Here is an 11,124-nt window from a genome sequence, read left to right as displayed (position 1 = left end):
ACTAGTCCATGTCAGTTTCAAAATCAATTTAGGTTGGTATAGAATGAGGATTAAGAAATGGGATTTAAATTATGAAGCCCCCAGAAGGGTTTGCGGACATGAAATATTTGAGCCAGGAAGCCACAGTACAAAAAAAGAAAGAGGATAGGGGTATCATTCCTTTTTATATGACAACAAACTGCAGTGGTTAGCAAAGATAATAGACAAGCAATGAAAGAAGAACTTCATTCAGATTCTTGCTTTATTGGTCAACTTGATGAGACTACAAAACGAATTCACAAAAAATCTCTTTCAAGTAATCAAATCTGTACAAACCTAAATTGTGTGGTTTTTACAGCTCTGGCTCGTATGAATCTGTGAAAAGGGTCATTGTATGTGTGTGCGAGTGGAGGGCATGCTTGCTTTCCTTTGAGACAATTGACACATTTAACCTCTCCTGCTCGAGGATATTGAAATGTCTTTCTTGAAGCGGGAGTAGTCACACGGCACATACACATCGGTTTGATATTTTACAGTACAGGGGACAGGGAAAAAGAAACTAATCCCCTTTGCACAAACACACCATCTGTTTGCACGAGTTTGCTGCTAAATTCATCTGGTCAGCTGTCTCCACTGTCTTCCGAACCCAGCTTTTTCCAGTCACAATTACTGTACAGAACGACACTGTGGTTCCATCCTTTCAATGGGGCAAAGTGGTAAGAGAAGGGGATAGTACAAATCTCTCAAATTTTCGCACATAATGCACACACACGCACACACTTTTTAATGCTCGCTCGCAGACTGAAACACACGCATTCCATGTCTCGTTCTCTCAAACACCCACTCATAAACAATTCATAGCATTACATGTTTTTCTTACGATTAAAAAAAGGAAAAAGCCCTGGGTACTGGTTTGATTTCTGGCTGTTTGGTGAAAGAGAGGAAAGAGAGGTAGAGAGGGCAGGCATGGTGGGAGTGCAGGTGGAGGCTGAAGGAGGGGCGAGTCATTTCACTTCTTGGCTTTCCTGGGGGGGGTGACAGGACGTCCGGAGCCCATGCCCCCTCCACCCCCATAGAACAGCTTCTTGTCTGCAGGCTTGAGGATCTGGGAAGGATTGAGAACAAACAAATAAGAGACTTGCATTCAAAATCAAGAAAACCATATAATAAATGCCAACTATATAATACTATAAAACATTAGTGCAGTTTTAAAATAGTACTTTATTGATCGCAAAAGGGGAAATTTGTTTACACCAGCTAATACAGACAAGTACCATTACAGCCAAAACAAAGGACACGCAGACAACAACGTCCTCAACACATTACTAAAACATAAAGATTAGAAAGTTATTTTAGTGATATCCCCTTACCTGGAAGGAGCACATGAGGGTCTCGTCCACGCTCATCATGGCTCCGGCGTTGTCAAACTCGCCGCAGTAGTTGGGGGCCGAGAACAGTGTCACTAGCTGCCTCTTCGCAAAGAACTCGTAGCCATCCTCAACCACCTGAGGAACGAAGTAGGGCTGTGTTCAGTAGGCACGAAACGGTATGAAAAGGAGTGAAATGAGGAGGTACAATCTGAATTTGACCAATAAATGCTAGTTTGTTTTCCATTGCAAACCCGACCCCGGTTTGGAATGGGTTAACAATGATGTGATTTTAAGGAACCAAGGTAGCTTTGTGCTTCCTACTTTAGCTATGTAACACTGTGGATAAGTGTGCAAGGAATTCTAGGCTTATTCACTTTCAAACCACATAGAGCCTGTACTAGAGGGAAGTAATTTATTCATATCACAAACAAAACCACTAAACTGGTTGAAGGCCGGGCCGGGTAGTAAAGGCCGGGCCGGGTAGTAAACCTACTGTTGTGTCAAAGGTGTAAGATTAGTATTTTTTAGAAACAGTACTACGGTATTGTAAAATGTTAGTATCATAAGCATCATGACGTTTTGGTACTGTAATATTACCGTGGTACTGGTATACCATGCAACACTAATTATAAGTAAAGTTTATGATATGAACAGTGAATGCATAATGTAGCTATTTTGTTAGATATTTCTCCCCATTAGCTGAAATCGTATTTTTTCAAAGCCATTTTAGCTGTCACTAACTGTTTGGTCCTAATCTAGCATAGAATCATGGGAATTTGTTGTGCTGAGGTTGCCTCCCTTTCAAGGCATGTGATGCTAGGCAACCCATCTGGACTTGCCTGGGCAGGCCTGCTCCCCCAGCGGCTAAAGCCAGTGTGAGAAACTAGCGCTATGAAACAAAATAAATACTTCACTCTGAACTACAAAACTTCGACTAGGATTCATGATAGTGTTAAACTTATTGCAGCTGTTGTTGGTAAGTAATGAATCCTGCAAGCTTCTAAAATGACTTATCTTAATTTAAGGACGCATTTTTTCAAGTCTTTTTTAACTCTTATTTTACCAGGTAAGTTGACTGGGAACACATTCTCATTTACAGCAGCAACCTGGGGAATACTTACAGAGGAGAGGAGATGAATGAGTCAATTGTAAACTAGGGATGATTAGGTGACCGTGATGGTATGAAGGACAGATTTGGAATTTTGCCAGGACACCGGGGTTAACACCCCTACTCTTACGACAAGTGCCATGGGATCTTTAATGACCACAGAGAGTCAGGACACCCGTTTAACGTCCCTTCCGAAAGACGGCACCCAACACAGGGTAATGTCCCCAATCACTGCCCTGGGGCATTGGGATATTATTTTTTTTAGACCAGAGGAAAGGGTGCCTCCTACTGGTCCTCCAACACCACCTCCAGCAGCATCTGGTCTCCCATCCAGAGACCAAACCTGCTTAGCTTCAGAAACAAGTCAGCAGTGGGATGCAGGGTGGTATTCTGCTGGCATTCTAACAGGTCATCAAATAGGAATCTGTTCTTAATTGACTTACATGTATAAATAAAGGTTAAAAAACTATATACCTGCTGAGATCTTTCTGTTCCATAAACCCTACCTCTCCCCCCTCGGTAGTCACTGACCTGGTGGGCCCTGCAGATGAGGTCCATGTCGTGCTTGTGGAGGAACTTGGTGACCACGTCGGCGCCAAAGGTGAAGGAGACGCCACGGTCATTCTCTCCCCAGCCCAGCACATCCTTGTCCGGGTCTGCCCACAGCAGGTCGCATAGCAGGCCCTGGTCGGGCACGTCCGTGGGCCGCATAACCCGCCGCACCTGCTCCATAGACTGGAGATCAGGGGACAGGCCTGGGGGATGGGAGGAGTTACATTTTTTTTTATGAGGTATAGTCTGTCGCACGAGAGATAGCTTGGGTGCAAAGGTTGTATATATTTTTTTATATGGCTTTTCAATTACAACCACCTAAAAGATAATTCAAAATAATACCGTTTACGGTAATGGAACTCATCTCGGTGATTTACACTTCTCAGTCTGCCTAAAGCTCATCGGTCATGGTCTGAATGACAAAAACTACAGCATACATCCCAGCCTGGCCCTATCCAAAATATGTACATTTTCTCTCTCTCAGCTGAGTTTTTCCTTTCACTCATTCTATGCAGTTGATATTCTACAGTTGCAATGGGAGTTTACATGGCACATTACAGCAAGGACACAAGGGTGTTTCAAAATCAACAGCAAATGTGTGCAGAGGAGCCATTTGATAAATACTACAACTTCATACCTCCATGACAACAAAATATCTTCTCGTCGACGATGGCCGCCACAGGCAGGCAGTTGAAGCAGTCGGTGAAGGTCTTCCACAGCTTAATATTGTACCGCCTCTTACCTACAAGGGGAAATATCTAAATTAATCTAGGGCGTATTCAGTAAAATGAACAGTTCCGAATGTTGGGAATTGCAACGTAATGAATAGAGATGACGATGCCCAATTCTTCATGACATAAAATAATTTCTGTTATACAAAATGCATTTCTATCTGATCTTCAAAGCTAATAAACCTGGTCTTTGCTTTGCACCGAAAATCACTCACATATTTTTTTGCATTCTTATTTTGCGTTTCACATAACACATGCTCTGTAAGCAACAAATAAAAATTGTTTGTCAAACTTTTTAAAAAATGTCAAAGTTTCTCACAAAAACTCAAGAGTTCAGCTTGTCAACCAGTCATGTTGAATTAAAGTCATTATGGCATTGGGTGCATACGAGTTCAGAATGTTAATGCATTTATTCTATATACTGAAGATATGGGGCGACTTGAGATCCGTGTGGCAACATCCGATGCCTAACCGTGAAAATTCAAGTTAAGTGTATGGAGAATAGAGTTGGGCAGCATCCAGATTTTCATATTGTCATAGTGTCTTTCTCTCATCCCGGGATTTAAGTTATTATCAGCTTAGTACACAAAGAAAAGCCCAGGAATTGCAAAGACTGGCCATCCAGCTCATAAAGATATATATATGTATATTAGGTAGGAGCTACCTAATGTCATTTTTTGGTGAGTTTGGAACTTTACAAGGGAATGTGAACGAGAGACAATGTGCAAATGAACACATTTTTGACGCATGCTTGTCTGGAGGAAGAACAGTACAGTACTGGCTCTGGAACAGCATGTGTACACACTGTGTCTGTGTGACGTCGCTAGGGCAATGGGCCTGACTGCTCTACTTGGAGAAGATGGGGGAGGCGGCCACGGGCTGAGAAGAAACGCAAGGAAAATCAAGAGAGCAGTGGCAGCTGCACAGATAACTCATCCCTACGGGCTTTTGACTTCTCAAACACGGCCCAAAGCTAATACAATATAATGCCTTGTAATCTTATTAATTTAGCCACTTAGATAACTAGCAAGTTAAACTTAGGTGTCGCGTTAACACAAAATTATTTGTTTTCCACATAGGAAAAAATACCAAATTAATAAGAAATATTTTGCGGCTTTTTGTAAACGCAGATCTAAAATGCTTCTTATTGTAATTTCTGCTCTGCAGAATTTTGTCCTTCTCTACTCGGATGAGTATTCAAGAACGAGCGTTCTATCAGTAAACAGCACTCTGACTGATGTGTAGCTACTTTTTTTGGTGTAGCCAGCCTACTTTTCTCCAGTAAAATGCTAGATTAACTCTAAGCAATAAATTAGGAAAGGTAGCTGGCTACATTCTTTCTATGAAAAACATTAGAAATGTTATTATTATTTTTTTTCACCTTTATTTAACCAGGTAGGCTAGTTGAGAACAAGTTCTCATTGCAACTGCGACCTGGCCAAGATAAAGCAAAGCAGTTCCACACATACAACACAGAGTTACACATGGAATAAACAAACATACAATCAATAATACAGTAGAAAAAAATCTATATACAGCATGTGCAAAAAAACACTTGACTTTCAATATAAAACACGACCCCTGTCCATACGCAGTCAGTCAGTCGACCTCTCTCAACCTCGGAATGCTCGGCTATGAAAAGTCTGACCGGTTGCACCCTCTATTACCACTGTTTATATTATTTGACCCTGCTGGTTATCTATGAATGTTGAACAGCTTGAAAAAATCTGGCCTTTATGGCCATGTACTCTTATAATCTCCAACCAGTTTGGATTTAAGTATAACTTTTGTATTTATTCCAATAGTAATTTGTTATGGATCCATCCAGATGTGGTTAGAAAAGAATGCATTTGATGGACTCGGTAAGAGCCAATTGTCTTGTCCCATCGCTGCAACTCCCGTATGGCCTCGGGAGAGGCGAAGGTCGCGAGCCGTGCGTCCTCCGAAACACAACCCCGCCAAGCAGCACTGCTTCTTGACACAATGCATGCTTAACCCAGAAGCCAGCCACACCAATGTGTCAGAGGAAACACGTCAACCTGGTGACCGTATCAGAGTGCATGCGCCTGGCGTGCCACAGGAGTCGCTATAGCGCGATGGGACATGGACATCCGAGCCGGCCAACTAACACATTTGGGCTAGATAACTCACACCTGAATCGGCCTGAGATCAATCCTCGCATACTAGCCATTAGTAATACTGCCAGACTCGTACGACATGACGCCCGCCGAGTCTGACTCTCAGCCGGAATCAGCCCAGATCCACTGTGCTAGCTGGGGATGGACTCACTGATGGTTGAAGATGATGAGCGATTGGCAAAAGCATCGCTCTAATCACAGTCAGAAGACAGTTGAATAAACTTGAGTGGACATATGGAAAGGCTCTGTAAGACATTTTATTAACAATTCCCCCCCCCCTTTTTTTCATAACATTGACCATGTGTTTGTTCTCTTGTTTTGTACTGTTCTGTAGTTGATCCAATGATTCGTTTGACAAACAAAGAAGTTTGCGTAGTGCAGGCCAAGGCATGGATCAAAGCTGGCGAGACATTCAATGACATCATTAATAGATATGCTGGACCCTATGTCAGAGAGGTTTTCTTTGGGACCACATTGTGTCTATTGTCCTGCTACTAGCCCTTGTGAAAACATGTTTTCAAATGTTTTTGAAGAGACGGTGCTATACATTTAAATTTATCACAATTTTCTTTAACCAATTTTGATCTTTAATGCAGGGCCGACAGACAAGCTCCTTACTTTTTCTTCTTTTTTTTTTTTACTGAAATTGCAACCAACTTTTTTGACTTGTTTAAAAAATAACTAAATTTTGGAGATGATTTCGTTTCAAATAACTGAAAGTGAGCGATCGTAATCTGAGTAAAAGGAAAAATGCCATTCTTGAACATGGGGTGAGACATTGTTATTAATTAGTAAATAAAGCCAGTTTGTTATTTAGAATGATTTATTTCTGTTTTTAAGAGGGAGAGAAACCAAAAGCACACCGTGCCTATTTTCTGGAAAATCACCAGTCCACATGTCAAGTGAAATTCCCCCATTGTATTTACCCAAGTTCTCTCTTAACTCCAGGACCACCTGATGCAGGACTCTAGCGGCAGAGGAGAGACTCAGACTGAAAACGGCTCCATTAAGTGCAATGACAGAATGCCACCATCTACCACAAACGGTCACAGCATAAACTTGTAACTTCTAAAGGAAGAACCACTGTATTTACAAACACGTGAATGGCTCAACTGTTCATAATGTAAGTTAATGTGACCGGTGAAATGACGAAAGCGATATGCTTTATCCCCTAATGCATTGCACAAGTTGACTGCAGGTATTTCCTTAAAACGTAGCTACAAATATTACCAATTATGGAAAAACTTCAAATAAATAACTTCAATGGTACATTTTTTTTTATAAAAACACCCCGTGACTATTTCCAAATACGGTATACCACCCAAGCCTGATGGAGAAGTCAGAATACCGCTCATACTGTAGTGCTTACAATTATCTCTGTGTACTCACATTATTTTTTAGATGCATTTACTGTGTGTGTGTGTGTGTGTGCCCATGACTGTTATGCTCAGTTATGAAGCCTCACGTGGATGCAGGTGCTCTATCGTGTTTTTTTCATGTCTGTCTGTGTTATGCATCTGTCCAAGCCCCAACAACTCACACTCATCGTAGAAGCCGTATATTCTGTTGATGGAGGCACACTCGTGGTTGCCCCTCAGCAGAAAGAAGTTCTCTGGGTATTTGACCTTGTAGGCCAGCAGCAGGCAGATTGTCTCCAATGACTGCTTTCCTCGGTCCACATAGTCCCCCAAGAACAGGTAGTTGCTCTCCGGGGGGAAGCCTCCGTACTCAAAAAGTCTCAGCAGGTCGTAGTACTGACCGTGGACGTCACCTGTGGTTGGGCAGAGTTGACCATGGTGTGTAAGGTCACAACATACTAACAGGAAAATGTTTGTTCGGGTTGTTACTGTATTGATGTTTGTGTTCAAAACAGAGAGTGGATTATAAAATAGGCTGTTGAGCATCATCACCCACAATAAAATACTTCAGTTAAACTAGCTAGTAGGACTAGTATTATTTTTTTCAGTATTCATTGTTATTATTCCTTTCTGTCGAGTGTTGGTAAACAGATAGAGAATAGTTTTCCTGAATGCCTTAGTCTACATATGGTGCTGGTAGCACTTTACTTTTCTACACTTGCTTCCCTTATTGCTAAGGAGCATGTCTTCTGTTCCTGAGCCATCTCCTGTCTTTACACTTTGTATTGCTGATGTTAACGGTGATGATGATTAATCAATTTCCCTTCTTGGAACTAATAAAGTTCTACTACTTTGATGAACCACATTTGAGGCACCCGCTTCCCAACCCCAGAAGTGACAACTTGGCCTCACCACAAATCTTGAGTGGTGCCTCGAGTTCGAGCAGTATTGGCTGGCTGAGGAAGATCTCCCGGGACTTGAGGCAGAGGCCACGAATCTCGTTCTCCGCCAGCTGCACATTTTTGCCAGGTCGGGAGCCCTTCACTGTACAGGAGACAAGGACAAAGTGAATACTTGTTCATACACAACACTGTGCCTCATGTGGAGCGAGATAACTGTGTAGCTGTTTTCAACTGACTTTTCAGCAGCAGCGAATATCAAAACTCAAAAAAATCTTAAGGGAATCGTATTTGAGTCAGAAAAGGATATTCATATGATAGGTAAGATATACAAAACCTTGCAGAGAGCTTATCCAACTGACAACTTCTTAGGAAAAAAAAGAAACTAGTGGATCCAATACTTAAAAATAACTGATATTGGCACAAGATGGGTGATCTTTGGAACATAACTAATAAAATTACAGTTAACAAAAATGTAGGCTTAATCCAGTACAAATGTATAGAATTTATTACACAAGACACAAAATTGACAAATTATATAGCACAACGACAGAGTCATGTCTTAAGTGTAAAACTAACAATGACTCAATAATCCATGCCTTCTGGGAATGCTATGAAGTCAAAAAGGTATGGGCGGAGTTAGAAAGTTGGCTGTCAGAAGTATTACAATGTAAATTTATTTTTAATCCTTCTGTCTGCATATTTCAAGACATGTCATGAGGGTGCAGTAATGTACTCTTCTCGTCAGTTATATTAAAAAAACATATACTTAAACTGGAAATCAACCAATCCTCCATTGTTAAGACAATGGAAAAATCATATGATTCATTATCTAATTACTGAAAGAGCATGGGCGACGGAGAAGACCAAAATGGTGCAATTTGTGGTGGAGAGTAGTGCAGGCACTGGGGGTAGGGGTGAGAACTCTAGGTATGTAAGTTGTCTGTTGTATGTTTTGTATTGTTTGAATTAAAAAATAATAATATTTAACAAAAAAAATTAACTTCATTTGCGATCCGGCTTTCGAAAAATATGGCCCTTGTCTTCAATCAGCGAGAAGGAATCCTTCAAATAAAAGACACACTTACTGTAGCAGTTTTTCCCAGATCCATACAGCTATAGGTAAAGAAGACACCTTCGTCCAATGAATTATACGTAATGTAACGGAACTGAGAGTCATGATCAAGGGCTAGCCAACTACCTATCCAGCTAGCCAGATAAAGGTGTCTGCATGCTAGGTTCGGTTTGTTCTTAGCACAACTCGACTATGTGAAGCTAACATAATGTATATAAACTCTGGAGTGTATATGCTATGTATAGGCCAATGAGAGGCAAAGAAGCCTCCAGTCGGCCATATTGGCACTACCGAGAAGAAGCAGAATAAATACACAATATTTTAATTCAATGTTTTGTCAAAGGACAAAAGTACATGTGTTAAAGTGTTTTTGAACATTGAAGAACATTTGAACTTTAAAAAAAAAAAAAAATACTTTGAGGAAAATGTTGACATATATTTTTTGTATGTTTATCTCACATAATAACATTTGTAAGTATGCATTAAGGTGTCTAGAATATAATAAATGTGGTAAAAACAAAAGTCGACATTAATAAAAGCATTACAATATCTTCCCAAATATTTTTTACAATGGTGGGGCGTGGTAACTTCAAAACAGCGCCCCGTCAGGCTTCTATTGTATTGTAACGAAACAGGCAGGGAGCAGGCCTCGAACCCTCTAGCTCGAAGTCCAGCGCGCTATCGACTGTGCCCCAAAAGCATGCTCAAGCGGCAGTCGATATCCGCGCTTATAAACCAAGGGTCGTTACAGTATAAGTCATTTGCTCGAACAGACGAAAAATAAAAAAAAATCGCCGAACACCAAAAATAACATAAACGTCACAAAATGTCGTCATAATATATGCGCGACCTGTTTCGACTGGGAAGCATACGGTGAGCTTAGTTGTTGATGCTAGCTAGCATTTGAAGTTGCTAGTTCACCACATAAAAAAATGTGGGGGGAAAAAGAGCTGTTCTTACCTTCCAGAAGTCGCTGTATGATGGAGTCGATGTTTAATTTATCGGCTTCTGCCATAATATTCCTGTGATAATTTTTCCGTTTAAAATAATTTCCCAAAAAATGTAGCAGGCTTATTAACTAGGTGAGCTAGTTTAATCAGCTAACGTTAGCCCGCTAACCTTGCGCCAGATAATACCTCAATAGTTGAAGTTGGGGGTGAAATTTTAATGGATTTCCCCGAAGAATATTTCAACAAAACGCTTTAATTATCGACTTTTCATAACGGTTTAGATTTCACCGAGTTATATTTCAATATGTTTCACCTTCAACTGGATAGCACCCAGCCCTCAACAAAAGGACCGCTGAGAAGCAAGAAAGGAAAACTAAGTACTTCCGGGTCACGATTTTTTTGAACGCTTCAAAATAGGAGCTCTGTAATGAACACGTTGTAAATGAATAATTAGAGTGAGACTTGTGGAAAATGTGCACAAATAGCGTTCTGTTATACAGTATACAAGTTATGATACAAAGAATTAGATCAGTAAATTGTGCACAGACAAAACATTGTTGTACATTGTTGCAGCAATGAGCACTTCTAGTTTCCAAATCCAGAGTTAACACCCCCACCAGCGTTGCTGCTAATTTTGATGCAATCAGTTTAAATCCATTCCGTTTTCAAATTGTACGAACATATTGAACCATACACAATTTCCTGTACATTGCGTCGCAGTAAAAGGGGTGTCCATTATACTCAGTGCCCTTAAAGTGGAACTAACAGTGTTTTAACTACTCTGCAGATATTCAACAAACACAATCATGTCAGTCAAAACTATTAAAATCCCAGTTTATGCTACAAAAGCAACTTCATAAGAGGTTTTAAAAATAGGTACTATTTGACTCAAAATTCCATGACGTACAGTAAGGCATTGTTGGCAGAATAGATGGATGCAGTTCAATGCATGATTCATATAGTT

At 40.6% G+C, this 11,124-nt stretch overlaps 1 protein-coding gene across 1 annotated transcript; it reads right to left on the bottom strand.

Moving 5' to 3' along the window:
• Window positions 1-223: 223 nt before the first annotated feature.
• On the bottom strand, window positions 224-10,548 carry ppp1cab (protein phosphatase 1, catalytic subunit, alpha isozyme b). The gene is made up of 7 exons (XM_055921475.1): window positions 10,171-10,548; window positions 8,149-8,280; window positions 7,419-7,649; window positions 3,647-3,751; window positions 2,989-3,212; window positions 1,350-1,484; window positions 224-1,084 (listed from the first exon to the last, which is right to left on the bottom strand). Exons 1-7 carry the CDS (start codon window positions 10,223-10,225, stop codon window positions 989-991), a joined length of 978 nt encoding a protein of 325 aa, XP_055777450.1. The 5' UTR covers window positions 10,226-10,548; the 3' UTR covers window positions 224-988.
• Window positions 10,549-11,124: the final 576 nt, after the last annotated feature.

Source organism: Salvelinus fontinalis, chromosome 1 (genome assembly GCF_029448725.1).
Source record: "Salvelinus fontinalis isolate EN_2023a chromosome 1, ASM2944872v1, whole genome shotgun sequence".
Lineage (NCBI taxonomy): Eukaryota > Metazoa > Chordata > Actinopteri > Salmoniformes > Salmonidae > Salvelinus > Salvelinus fontinalis.
Note: the sequence above shows the minus strand (reverse complement) of the source record. Positions and strands in the feature narration are given on the sequence as shown.

Excerpts from the sequence above, each read along its gene's own strand:
- ppp1cab (XM_055921475.1), bottom strand. The coding sequence starts at position 10,225 with ATGGCAGAAGCCGATAAATTAAACATCGACTCCATCATACAGCGACTT. Across the intron at positions 3,752-7,418 it reads ATACGGCTTCTACGATGAGT|GTAAGAGGCGGTACAATATT; the intron begins GTGAGTTGTTGG and ends TTCCCCTTGTAG. Across the intron at positions 3,213-3,646 it reads GATATTTTGTTGTCATGGAG|GCCTGTCCCCTGATCTCCAG; the intron begins GTATGAAGTTGT and ends CCCATCCCCCAG.